Below are 15145 nucleotides of genomic sequence, written 5' to 3'. Positions count from 1 at the left end.
TTTGGAACAGTTGTGTGTGTGTTTTATATTAGAGCATAACTCGCTCGAAGAGAACAATCTTCATTGATATTTGCATATCAATGAAGATTGTTTTATTAAAATTAAAAACCATTTACTAATTAAAATTCAAAACTAAGCTTGAACTTACATACTAAACCTACCAACCTATATTCGGTACTTCAATGTATTTCAAACTTCTGCCCATCTTATTCGCATAAAATAAAAATCGAGCACATTTTTTATAAAGACTTCTTAGAGATTCTGAATAAAAATTATCACCTCCTGTCCCTAGTCAGCGGGTTTAACTTCATTTTAATAAAAATGAACGGCACTGAAAAACTCCTGCCAATGTCTCGGAACTCAACTAGATTTTATGGGGATTTCAAAGGCGTTGAAATGCTAATAAATAATATTATGTATAGGTTGAATCACTTTTATGTTAGATATGTTTGAAAAATAATTATAAGAGTTATTGCGAAATAATTTTAAATAAAGTTTACGATAAATTAGTACATTATAACATAAGAAGATATGAAATAGTTAATCCAATTCGTATAAGTTAATACGTACTACTATATTATTATTAGTCTGTGGTACTACGATACCGTAGATATTATTTGTTGCCATAAATATTTATAATTTGTATTTTAAGTTACTATTTGAACAAATAACAGGTAGTCGCAGTATGCAGTAAATAAAATTCGTTCAGTGTACAAAAACATTTGTTTTATTATAGTAACTTATAAGTTACATTTTTTCTACCCTTCTTTGAAATTCCCTTACCAGTCCGACATCGTCGTCGGCTTTTTTTGTGAAAACTGAAAATTCAGCACTTTATTGGATTGGTGTTTTTTAGCACTGTGATGAGTTCGATTTAATTTTTTTGCGTATTTTTTACTTCTGTCGGCTTGGATTCTTTTTTACAGGCCTATAAAATATTTTCAAAACATATTTTGAAAACTTTTTAATGGGGATCTGTACACTGTAGCGTTGTTTTATATCTTTTGACATAGATACCTAGAGATAACTTGAAAAAATAAACGGGAAATATTTATTTTTGTAGAAAATATTTTACGTATTACAAATGTTTTAAATATCACCAGATAGTTGTAGAACGGCTATTCCTTCTGCCGCGGCCTTGAGAACATAAATAATTATCTGCGGTAAAATATTGACAATATTGTGTATCATTTTTAGTCAGCACAATCATTTGATTCATCTGTTGCATTGTTTGAATTTAGAGACTAAAAAATAAAATCTGATTATCATTCGTTTGTATAATTATGGTAAATGTAATTCATCGGTCGAAAAATACTGTATACTGTAACTTTGTCATATTCAAAGTTTAGTGTATTCAGAATAAATTCGCTAAATGCGAATAAAACTCAACGAAAACTTAAATAACCTAGTTAGTTGCAAAAACTGTGATAAAAATATTTTTACAGCGCGTCTCATCCGGCGCTCGAGACATCTTATTGCATAAAGGGAAATATAGCTATTGTCGTCATACAATCTTTTCACTTGTAATTTGTTTAAAAACGTAGTTATTTTTATCACAGTAACCTTATTTGTTTACTTTTGTTTTTGTTAACTCTAGGTTCTTGTTTTTGTTAATTCAACTGTGGAAAAAATATGAAAACAAAATATTCGTATATTTGTATGTTTTGATAAAATCAATAATATAGTCTTTGTTCATTTCAATTTTCATTCATTAACACGTTAGCTGCGAAACAGGGCTTGAAACACCCTGTCCGTGTCTCGTCGTTATAGCGGTAGGAAAAAACGTAAACTTCTCTGTCGTGCGGGAGGCATAACTTCCATCTGGTTCAGTGTAGGAAAGTGATATCTATATATCTGAGATGTGCTATTGATTCCTAGTTCAATGGTATACCGACCTTAATACCGGGTTTCTTAGACCTCGTGCCGCACTGAACAAATAAAAATTCTAACACAGTGCGGAACGAGGTTGTGAACACCTCGTACCACCGCGCACCTCGTACCGCACCCTAAGCTAGCTCACGCGGTTAGTGTTGTGCAACGCATTCGAGACTATTTGTGGAACAACTTATTGAAGCTTTTACAAAGAATGACTTGAATGTAGATACAGGTAATTTACAAACATCCTAACTACTCGTTATAATAAATATCGTTAATAGAAACGTGAATGTGACATGTTGAGTAACTTTCTTCAAATAGGTTGATAATAATGATTACTATTAGTGTGTTTGTACATTGAATCAACTAGCGGCAAATCCAAAACACCCGGCAATCGGTGTATGGCTCATCAAAATTTAACTCTTGCCCAAGTCAACAAGCCAACAAACAAGGCACATCATCTCTTAAAGGGATCAAAGAAGAGGAGACGTGTAGGATGTTACTAAAAACTCCGCACCTTCTTAACAAGTCGTGAGGCTGACAAAAAAGTAAAGAAAATTCTCACAGAATGCACTGGTTGCAAACAATATTACCTATTGTTTGGCCTGTTTTAATGAAAAACATCCATAAGTTTGATAAATAAATACAATTAAATAAAATCGATATTTCTTTTCCCATCACTAAATTATATGAAAAACTGCTATTGTTCAGTGCGGTATGGGGTACATCAGACCCCACATTTTATTTTACCCCTAGAATCTAAACTAACTAATCTAACCACGGGCGACGGTAGACTTAGGTTAATGAACTCATTGTTAATAATAATCACGACAAAAGCCGCACACTTTGTCTTATTTGGCGCCAAAAAAACGATTTTGGTCTCCTACGGGCGGTGGGGTTTAATATGCCTCGTGCCGCCACAATCTCTGGTATAGGACAAGGTTTAAAACGACCCGTAACGCAGTAATGGAAAGTACAGATATTTCTGTGCCGCAGTGAACGTGTTAAAATTTAAACTTAACCTGCGAAAACAGATCATACTTAGCAACAAAAAATAAAAATAATCCTTGTTGCGGAAACTATTTAAAAACCGACGCATGGTTTCCACGATCTTTTAGCGTGATTCCCCACAAAAATAAGGATAAATAAGTTAAAAATTGGCGGCAACCCAAAAAATTAATTGTGTCCCCGTTAATAGTGTTCAATGGTCGTTGTTGTAATTAGTGCAATCTGTGTGAATCACGTTTTCGCTCGAGTACTTGCTCGTGTGAAGCACCCTTAGTACTTGTAATTGGGAGCCGTTATGACCTTTGTCATTTTCTAATTTAATTTGAATTTTGGCGCTATTGGTTTTTTAAAAATGTTAATAATATACTAACATGACATTCGTAAATACATACTTATATTCATTATACATACTAAATGCCATATATTAAGTGATATTTATCTCTTAAATAAGTGAAAATATGTTTCATAAAATGTCTTAAGAAAAATGAAGCGAATACTTCAGAATACACAAAGTGGCATACACAAAGTGGCATGTGGTATTTTGTGTGTGGCACAATTTTTTTTAAAGTACCTACTGAAAATATTTGTAGTCTAACTTCTATAGAAATTCTTTACTTGGTTGATAACATCCAGTTACATATAAGTATAATCAAAATAAATAAAACACTACCTTTTTAAATAAACAATTTATTTACAACCCAAAAACCATGATCACGCCATTTTCAAAACGTATACGACAGCACCCGTCTGAATGTATCAAATATATTTTTAAAAGTCCTCACTCTAGCCGCCGGGAAAAGCACATCCAAAACGCCCTTATGTTGATGTCTTATTGGTATAACTTTAGAAGTTTCTGCTTCTTCAGTAGTCGTCGTAGAAGATAGGTATTTCTCCTCATTTAAGGAAGAGTTCGGTATAGTCGGCGGTGGGGTTAACCGCGATATTTTCAACACTCGCGGATGGAACTCCACGTATTGTGTAGGAATGTTTAGATTCAGTTCTTCGTTCTCTCTTTCTCTCTCTGCTAGTAATGTGTTGGTGTAGATATCTTGAAAGTTGACGGTGGAGGGAGCGTATTGGTTGTAAACGCCGGTGTATGATGTGACATCATCCTCTGTCGATTCGCCGGTAGTTAAAATCTGAAAAAAATATGTTAAATGGCTCAATGGCTCTGAAAAAATATATTTAAGAAGATAAATCTTTAATTATTTTTGTCGTGGTGAGAAATTGTATTTTAAATCTCAAGGGAAATTGGAAATAAAAAAGGAGAGATCGCTTTTCCGTTGTTTTCTAAATCCTATGATTTGTTATAATTGGGTTGATTCTTGATGTAGTCAATAAGACGGAAAATATATTATGTTTAATATTATGTTATATTTATGGTTTGGCGTATGCCGTAAATAAATAAATTATCCTGTAAGTATTACGTATAGCCGGTCTCACAACTTCTTACTAAGCTACGTCGTATACCTTATCAGTAACTGAATATGAAAAATAACATATGGAAAATACCACTAGCGTTCTTCACAGTAATGTGGGTGATTTATTATTGTTTTGAAGAAATACTGCAACTATAAATCTATACATATAATAAATCTGTAGAAGGGTCAATTCTGTACATTGAAAATATTGAAAAAATAAATAGCAGGGGGTGTCTGTCTGTCTGTCTGTCTGTCTGTATGTGAAGGCATCACGTGAAAACTAGCGGTTCGATTTCGATGAAACTTGGTATAATTATACCTTATTATCCTGGGCGTAAAATAGGATACTTTTTATCCTGGAAAAATACGTAGAAAAAAAATAATCTTAATTTTTCAGTTTTATCCATAGACGTTGTTCCGTAGAACCGCGAACACACGTTGCGTATTATTATAGGCCTAGCCGTATTTGGGAATTGGGTCCAATAGATATTTATAAGATGTTATTGACAGAGGTACTCAAAATGGATAAATAAACCATCCACGCGAAGACCGACATCCGCGCGGACGGATTCGCGGGCGGAAGCTAGTATACGCTAAAGCTTTTACATTTATACACCTTTGACCTATTTCAGCGTAGTTCACACTAAGTTCTATAATTTATAATTAATGAGCTTATATTCCAAAACAGGATTTCATTAGCAAATATACCTACATTTGATTTAAATTGGAAAAGTTTTTAATACTTTATTTGATTTTAGTTAGATTGTGATAATGTACAATATTAGGCAAAAAGATAATTTTCTAACAAGAAAATAGAGTTCGTAACTAACTCTATTAAACTGTTTCTTTTCGAATTGTGTGTTGTTGATTTGTTATTCAAACATTTTATTATGAGCATAATCGAAGTTAAATGAAACAAAAACTAAACATCACTTTTGTTTTTAACTCATATCTAGAAATAAAAGAAACAACCATATTTTACCAAATTTAAAACCAGTGAATGAAAAAACACAAAAGTTTTTTTAATCTGATTTTCTTTGCGTTAAGAAGATTTTGTCAACCCCAAAATATAGTCGCAACCAATTAGGCGCCAAACATAACCGACGAGTTATATTGTGAAGATAAGATCTCCTTTACCTTTCTTTATCCCAAATCTTAGTTACCTATACTTAATAAGATCACAAAATATACTCACAATAAAGTAATTCGTCACCAAAAACAAGGATAGTGTCCACATCTTGACATGCACACCGAATCACAACCAAAACCTCTCTGACCGCCATCATTGTTCATTCATGAGATGTGAACTTTTGTTTTACTTACAATATCCATATATGTTTACTCAAATATCAATAGAATGGTATAAACATTTCATTGTCTTAGATCAATGTATTAAACCGTGAGTTCTGTGGGAATTCAATTGTTAGATTGAGAAAAATGAATTGAATATTTGTATGACGATTTGCAATATTGTATGTACCGTGACAACATTCTAGAACGAATAAGAACTAAATTTTATATGCAAAGGAATAATGAATTTCATCATCACTAACTTTAACGTTAAATTGCATGAAAATCGTTTCAGTTATTGAAAGCAAAACGGAAAGGCAAATAGACAACTCTACTTTATAGTCTATACATATAATAAATCTGTAGAAAGGTCAATTCTGTACATTGAAAATATTGAAAAAATAAATACCAGGGGGTGTTACTGGATCGATACCAAACCCAAATATGTGATTAAAAAAATTTTTGTCTGTCTGTCTGTCTTTCTGTCTGTCTGTCTGTCTGTATGTGAAGGCATCACGTGAAAACTAACGGTTCGATTTCGATGAAACTTGGTATAATTATACCTTATTATCCTGGGCGTAAAATAGGATACTTTTTATCCTGGAAAAATACGTAAAAAAAATTAATCTTAATTTTTCAGTTTTATCCATAGACGTTGTTCTGTAGAACCGCGAACACACGTTCAAATTCAAATTCAAATTCAAATTTCATTTATTTACAAGAATGTAGTTACAAAAAAGGTGTTGTTACAATATTAACCCTAGAAGCCTAATCTACGCCTGCGAGGCGTATACGATTTCGAATATCGGATGTCTCTTTTTAACGGTTAAAGCTAGTGCGTCGTCCTCTTTAGTTATCTCAGTGGTCAACGGGAGCTAGAGGACGGTGCCTGTATCGTTAAGGTAAGTCCCGCCATTTTTGATTTATCGAAGTTATGCACGCCTGCAAGACGTATGTTTAGGCTTTGTGTAACTTTCAACTAAATGATGATAAAGATTAAGTGATTTTACTTTTGATTGTTTTTCGTGTATTTTATATCTTTTTTCGACATTGTTTCAGTTATAAATATGTTACGGTCAAATATATTCAATAAAGACGACATTATCAAAATTTTCAACGGAGAAGACAGTCCTCACGAGGATTCAGATTCCAAAGTTGAGGATGACCAGATTATCGACGACGTTCAAAGTGAAGACGAAAATTATGAGGTGTCTGAATTCGTTGCGTCATTTTAAGAATCTGAGCCCTCTAAAGAAACTAATCCAACCATGAATGTCAAAATTAGAGTGTATATAAATGTAAAAAATCTGTGTATGGCGGGCACAAGGTGTATTTATGTGTAGTCTATTCCTAAAGTTAATCTAGTCCTCTAAAGACTGGTTAGTTGTAATGTTTGATCTAAAAATATATAATTAGCGTAAAAAATTTGATACTATATAAAAAAAATGTACGTTTTAGTTGATTTTGAGGAAGTTAATATTTTTGTTCCAATTTATGCATATTGATTTTTATGTTGTAACAAGCAACTGTAATTATAGTTATAATTGATAACAGTGTGGTTTTATTTTTAGTTTATTTCCCAAATTCAAATTTCCGCTTTATTAAAACAATAATAATTAAACAATATACCTAAAATAAGGGCTTTTATTTGTGTACGCCTCTGAGACGTATATTTAGGCTTTGTGTACGTTCCATATAGATTAGGCTTCTAGGGTTAAGGCGCTAATACATTCTACCCACTATTTGGGTGTGCAAATATTGAAATGGAAATAAGTTTATTAAATTACACTACACCAACACTACACAAATTCTTCGCGTCACTATTGTTAAACGTCACTAATTCCTTCACAGATTCCGCAATGTAATAAGTTCTTGAATATCATAAAATTGTTTCTCCATTAACCATTTCGTCAGTTTCTTCTTAAATATATTTACTGGGAGATCCTTAAAGTTATCCGGTATTTTATTATATATTGTAATAGTCATAAATATCACACTATTTTTTCATCACGTTGCGTATTATTATAGGCCTAGCCGTATTTGGGTCCAATAGATATTTATAAGATGTCATTGTCAGTTACTCAAAATGGAGAAATAAACCATCCACGCGAAGTCCGCCATCCGCGCGGACGGAGTCGCGGGCGGAAGCTAGTTTCTCTAATAAATTGAGTAACCGTATCTGTCCATACCTTCGATAGTGTAAAAAACTCTACAAACAGCTTTCAGTGAATCGTAATATATTCAATACAGCACGAGCAATAAAATCCGTTCCTATAAAAACCGGTATCCGACGAGTTCTCTAAGAATATCCGAAATTAAGAATACAGCACTCTCGCCTGTACAAAGCGTTTACTCGCCCGGGAATCGAATCCCGGACCACTTGAGACGGTGCAGGGTGAATGTAAGGTAAAATCGTATTTGCTTCTGAATAAAAGCCGAGACAAACACGCAGACTAGCATGCGATATGAAATGCGCGGGTCCGTTGTATCAATTTTGGTGATTTTTATTTTTCTGTTTTTTTGAGGATTATAAATGTGTAGATTGTGTTGAGATATTGGTAAATGGTTTCGTAAAAGCCGCAAAGATTCTAAAATTTGGCACATTAATATTTTGAGCTGTGCTCGTAGGTATAAATTTAGTTCATATTTATGAATTTTAATGATCATTTTTATCGCATATGTTTTTTTATAACATTTATACATGAGGCAGTTTATCTAGATATGATATTATGGCAGCAGTGACCGGAAAATTAATTAGTAGCCTAGTAATTTTTACACTATTAAATGAGTTCACTATTTTGAATACCTGTGCATCACGATCAAATCGTGTCGATTTGTGTGGTGAGTTTTTGTATATTTTTATGTTTTATTCTTCAATCAATTAATGGTTTTATTAAAGCAAAAGAATACGCTAAAGATTACTTATCTAAGTCATAGATAAGACATACTTCAGTCATTTAAGTTTTTCTCGTGACGTGATACAACGGACACGCTTCCCCGGTACGCTCCGTAAGGACGCTTATGATGCGGTGTTGCAGTTTATTTAATTTCCTCAAAGGCATTACGTGGAAAAAGCATGTTTTCGAGTGCCTCCCGCTTCCGTACTCTCACTCACCTCGTCTTTTGCGTCGGCACTTTATCTTGTAAAAATTATTCCAGAAAATTCGACGGGAGTTTGCAATTTCTGCGCGGGAAACATTCTAATTTTGGTTGTTCTTGGTGAGTTCTGTTTACAAGGATGCATGTAATTTTCGTAAAATGTTATACTTATTATTGGATATTGGTTGTAAAATATCTATGTTTCCTTTATATTCTGGATGGTGAGCTAATATAAATGCTGTTTAAATTAATAAACCGATACGTAATTTTTAATTATATTTTATTTATATAAATAGTTCATTTTGTTGTTATTTCATTAATGTTATATTATATCATTTACATTAAGACTACGTATATTGCTCAACATAAATCAAATAAATTGTTTCCCTATTCTAATAGAGAACTTAAATACTCTTAAATCTTCTTCACCTTAATAGTTTATATGCATTTAGAGCACCATGATTGTTCGAGATGTTTCCATAGATCAGAATAGGCAATAAACAATCAGTGGTTTGCTCAAGCTGGGCGAGGTGCACTAATCTATTCAGAAGACACCTTTGTTCTAACCGCAGCAAGGCTTATTGCATACGGGGCGGATTTGCGCCGTATACACTAACTACTAAGTACTACTACTAACTATATAGAGTGTGATTTAGAATTAATAGAGGCTTGGTGATTGATTATTATTTGCGTAAATAACTGATTAATATAATAGGATGAAAGAAGGGATTCGGAATTCTGGAATTCAGATACCGAAATCTGAACTTGAGAAAATTATTTCATATTGTTCCAATAACTCCTCTTTTACCATTTATGATGATGTGTAGAGTTAAGCCTTTTTTAACGATTTTAATATTTAAGTTCTAAACTGCAATTATAATTATTATAAGGACATACAATTTCTAACGTCGCTTATCCGGTTACCTTTTTTATTCATAATAATTGGGAATCAAATAACAACAACTTTAATTTATGCAACTAAAAAAAATTAAAAGCTTTAAAGTATATGATTTAAGAACTGTGTTATCTTTGTCCCAGTTAGATAAAACATAACTCCTCACAGTCAATAAATTATAAAATACCCAAAAAGTTAGTGTATGGTGCAACCTTAAAGTGTAATATGTCGCAAAATGTAGTGTTCGGTTCGGTTTTGCAACGCTGATGCAGATTACAATAGACTAATCAAATTGATATATTAATAGCTACTGACAAAAGCCACAATTCAGGTGTATTATGGTACTACCTATCTATTATTGCAAGAACTATAAAAAAAAATGTGAAATTACCTCTAATACAATTCTTAAAATTTATATCAATAATAATTTCTTTTACAATTTTTTATTTCGGAAAATGAACGAATGAACGAACCAATTACTTTACCATATTCATCATTCTGTAGCTGCTTAATAAAAAAAAAAAAAAACAATCAACTAATGAAACAGATAAATCAATTAATTACAGTCTCCTTTATCATTTACTAGCGGTCCGCCCCGGCTTCGCCCGTGGTACATATTTCGCACTAAAAAGTAGCCAATGTTCTTTCTCAGGGTCTAAAGATTGTCTGTGTCAAATTTCATCAAAATCGGTCCAGTAGTTTATGAGCCTATTCATTACAATCAAACAAACAAACAAACAAGCAAAGTTTTCATTTTTATAATATTTAGATATAATATGTAGACGAAGCATTTTACATGTCCTGAGGTATTTTATGATATTTTTGTATTTACACTATATCAATTGTCTGTCATATTTCATATGCTGGCGCTATGTTCGGAGCGGTATTCATAGTCAAGATCACAATAGGAGCTATGCATCAAGTAGATAGTTTACGGCTTGTATAGCTCTGATCTTGTAGGACTGGTCTATCGATCAAAGTTTAGTGCAAGCCAACCTCAAATAATAGTAGGAATTTAGGAAAATGTATGTAAATAGAACGCCGATAAGGTTGACACGAATTGTGTAGATATGAGTGGTGTAGAGGAACATTGAAATTCCTGAAAGACAAAGAAACACATATTTTTGTATAATGGCATAAAAAGAGTCAAATAAACAAACAGTTTCGTTAACATTTACCACGATTCACCATCTCGTTAGTCAAAAACGTATTCCATGATCCTAGTTAGGTTTTAGTTAATAAAGTAGTATCAACTAGTTACTTCATCTTACTGTACAGACTAATCTTTTAAAATGGTGAACGTGGTGCAACATTAAAAATGTTTATTAAGTACAAAACATACTACAAACTTAAGCAGATCGTAATTCATGACTACCTGAAAGATCTTATTCCAAAGGTAAGACCGTCCCGTTTAAATTTTTCTTGTCTTAATATTAGTATGCATATTTTTCATACATTCATCATCATGTTTTTAATATTTATGTGATAAACTTATTATTACGTAGGTACGTCAAACTTTCATGAAATAGTAAAAAGCAGATTATTATATTCATAGTTTTGCATGTAATACACAAACTTCACCCTTTGAACTTTGTCTGCCGATGTCTAAATCATATTAATTACTGTTGAAGTAATTAACGCTTTTACAGAATTCGTTAAAAACTAGAGTCGCCTCGCCGCGGAGTCGGGCTTTAGGATCGTGTTATGCACGACGGCAAATACCATTTAATAAAAAATGCGAAAATATAATAATTATGTGGGAAATATAAAAGGTCTATTACTTACTTTATTCGCTCGAATTCAGAAAATAACGTACTTCACTTATAGGTATTTAAATAACTTTAATTAAACGTATGAATTTCGTCGATTTTTGGGATCTGTTTTGTGGTTTTACTGTTCACATCGTTAGCATTAAATATAACGTTCAGTGAATACATCGTTACTTTCGAAATTGAAAAACCATCTAGAATTCAATCAATATAAAGTATTATTATTAAATTGAGACAATAATGTGTATATATTTAAATGATTATTATATTCGTTATGTGAGGAGAGGTTTGTGATACTTTGTATTTTCCAGTTAGCGCTTTTACACTATTAAATAACGCCATCCACAGGGGAATGCGGCACCATCTTGCACTAATTGGTCCAGGACTCCTGTGCGAAGATGCTCAGACGATTTATGGCATTCTTACACACTTACATATTGTGTACTTTAAGTTTTAAGACATTAATATTAATTTGGATTATGTTATCTTCTATAATCTATATAAATAATAGTATAATAAAAATGCATCGCCAAATGTGTTGCTAAGCTATGTCGAGAATAGCACAACCAATTCGCTTTTATAACATTCTTGTTTTAGGAGGGAAATCACGAAAAAGGAGCAATAATTTGAACAACGTATAACGAGGCAGCTAGTAGTAAATAAAATAAAGTTTTTATTACAAAGAGATTCATGATCATGTTAACTTAAAACTGTCAGGTTTAAAAGGCTGTTGAAACATGATTGAATTAGGGATGCCTCTATTCTTGTTTTTTTTTTTATTACAAGAAAGTACAAAAACTTGATAATAAGTCGCTTATGATGTCATAGAACTTTAATCTTATATTATGATCTATTCATATAGATTTAAACAATTAATAGTAGCGTTACTTTATTTCATTACTATAAAAAAGTCAAAGACGTTTAAAACTTTAACTGCTTTAACTGTGGCTTTAACTGTCGGACGTTTTCTAATTGACATATGGATCCGACTACTTTTTTCGCAAGTATTAATAGTTTCTAGCAACGATTTGTTCTCAACTACTTATTGGCCATTTGTGAGGAATCACGGTCCTTTATAATCCTTATTTCCAGCAATAGTTGATTGAAGTTTAACTAAGTAAGGCACCATCACTACATAGCATAAAAAAGATGATTTTCGCCGTGTGTTTGTATGCATAGAGCTGTAAAATTACGCAACAGGTTTTGATGTTTTATTATTGATAGTGTGTTTCAAGGATTATATAATTTATTAGATTTTACATAAAGCGGACGAAGCCGCGGGCGGAAAGCTAATTCATAATATTATGTATATAACTTGCTGTGTCGCGCCCAGGTAAAATAGATAGTACTTGCTTTACTAGCTTATGAATTACATTACTGCCAAATATCATTAAAATCCGTTCAGTAGTTGCCGCATACATATTACATCCATCCTCACAAACTTCGTTATAATATTAGTAAGATAAGATTTAGTAGAATAGTCAACTATCATAGTTTATAAAGCATAATATGTCCTCATAATGCTTGTAATCTGGAACTCCGGAGTCCGGGGAATGCATTACCGGAGTAGCGCCTTCGTTTGGCCGCTCTGATTATTTTGATAGTTATAATAGTAGAGAATTGTGAGATAGTGCTGATTTATTGCGTGTTGTATGTAATAAGGTTATTTCTAGAAGTAAATGGAAGTTTAAGTAGTTCTATTTAAGTATATGATATGTATTACCAGTTGCTTCATTACGCTAGGGTCTTTTTCAGGGCTGATTTCCAGGATTTTATGAAAGGATGTGATACATGTATATAATTAAACTGAATAGCCAAATGTGTTACTATTGCCAAGCATATTTCGACGTGACTCGAACAATTCGGCTGTTTTTTAACGAAATCTAGAAAAAACAGGAAAAAGGGTATGACAGGAAAATGAGCAGCTAGTTTACGATATTTTACAAAATCTTTACTTAAACAATTTTTTTCAGACCTTGTTCAAAAGCTCTAAAAGTAGATATATAGTACAATTCCTTATATATGAAGCAAAAATATGAAGCGTACCTATATTCTACATGCAAGTTTCAAGTCCGTTGGCCCGTGCTCAAGCCGCTGCAAGAAAATTAGACTTTTAAACTTGGGAACTTCGATTTTATCGCATTTCTTCCAAGTTTGGAATTCTTCAAGTCTCAGGTGGATTACATGTTCATTACTTTATGGTTGAATTATATTTGAGGAGGTATGTTTTATAATGTTGGTTAATTTTATATACATCGCCTTTTTAGGATAATTTTCGGGACTACCTAGTAATATTAGTATGGTCATTTTATATTGTTTCGAGTCGTCCTTTGAAATCTGCTTTTAAACCAGAATTAGACACTATAGTACATACAGTCCGAAGGCTTATTAGGTAGTTGTTTCTTAGAACATTAATTAATCCCACCAAAAACATTTTCATGTAAAATGTTGCCAAGACGAGCCCATATGACTCGCACTGTCAAAAAGTTATCAGATCTCATGTAGAGCGAAGCTTCTAACACTACACGCCCTAACTCTACAAGGCCTAACTTCACAAACTCTACACCTTAGTCAAAATTTGTGGCTTGGCCATTTCGCTACATTCACATCGGCGTAAGGTGAAAAATTAATTCACTGTGCATTACTTTTGTGTTATACAATAGTTCTTGTAGTAACGAACGGCCAAGCCACATATTTTGACTAAGGTGTAGAGTTTGTGAAGTTAGGCCTTGTAGAGTTAGGGCGTGTAGTGTTAGAAGCTTCGCTCTACATGAGATCTGATAACTTTTTGACAGTGCGAGTCATATGGGCTCGTCTTGGCAACATTTTACATGAAAATGTTTTTGGTGGGATTTCATTTCTTTTTGTAAGTTGTTTGTAACAAAATTTTATAAGTATGTCGATTAAAGTTTTAATTTTTTTTTTAACAAGGAGTACCTATACATATATATATCTAGGGGAACCAAGTTTTAGATTGTTAGATTAGACCTCTAGCGTCATCAAAATTTAATTTAAAATTACAGGTCTCATACAAACTCCCATCCCCTAGTTTAAGGGGTTGGGGGATGAAAGTTACAAGTTTTATAATTTTTTTGTTGTTTGTGTGCTAATACTAGCTTACATACACAATTTCAGCTTTCTAGAACATTAGGAAATACCTTAAGAATTTTGATGATCATCAGTGAGTCAGTGACGAAATTAGCGTTTTTTAGATATAAATAAAATCTGAAGTATAAAAGCTAATGTAATTAAAACTTAATATGTTCAATAAGTCCGCTATTGACAATATATCCCGAAAATTTTGTTGATCTAGCATAATACAAACCCAAGTTATGAGGGTTCAAAAAAACGTCGAAGCGCTTCGAGAAAAGGTAGGTAGTGCCCGTGCTTGTTCGCTTGGCTCGTCTTGGCGGGGGCACTACCGTGCCCCCAGATTATTATTGCTAAGGTAGCCAAAGCATTGCGTGCGGTAAGACGTTAAGCATACAAACTTCTTCATCAACTTTCGTTTATTCACACATAATACACTGTTTGTGTAATTTTCAAATCTTTAATTTCATTGTCAAATCTATAATTTCAGTCTTGTTTTCATAATAATTGGGATAAAGGTTTAGCTACTATTACGTATTCTGTGATATAGGTATATCGGAATGCAATTGCACCCAATTACGAACCTCATTAATTATTCCACTGTGTTTTATTTTTCCAACTATTGAAAGTCCATTTGTGTCCGCCATTGCGAATTTTAATGCGTTTTAAAACAATATGAAATGGAACGAGATGAATAA

At 32.7% G+C, this 15145-nt stretch overlaps 1 protein-coding gene across 1 annotated transcript; it reads right to left on the bottom strand.

Moving 5' to 3' along the window:
* Positions 1 to 3560: 3560 nt before the first annotated feature.
* LOC123701422 lies at positions 3561 to 5637 on the bottom strand. Its single transcript, XM_045648899.1, has 2 exons — positions 5500 to 5637; positions 3561 to 4022 (listed from the first exon to the last, which is right to left on the bottom strand). The coding sequence occupies exons 1-2, from the start codon at positions 5539 to 5541 to the stop codon at positions 3606 to 3608; spliced, it is 459 nt and encodes a 152-aa protein (XP_045504855.1). The 5' UTR covers positions 5542 to 5637; the 3' UTR covers positions 3561 to 3605.
* Positions 5638 to 15145: the final 9508 nt, after the last annotated feature.

This window comes from Colias croceus, chromosome 21, assembly GCF_905220415.1.
Source record: "Colias croceus chromosome 21, ilColCroc2.1".
NCBI lineage: Eukaryota > Metazoa > Arthropoda > Insecta > Lepidoptera > Pieridae > Colias > Colias croceus.
Note: the sequence above shows the minus strand (reverse complement) of the source record. Positions and strands in the feature narration are given on the sequence as shown.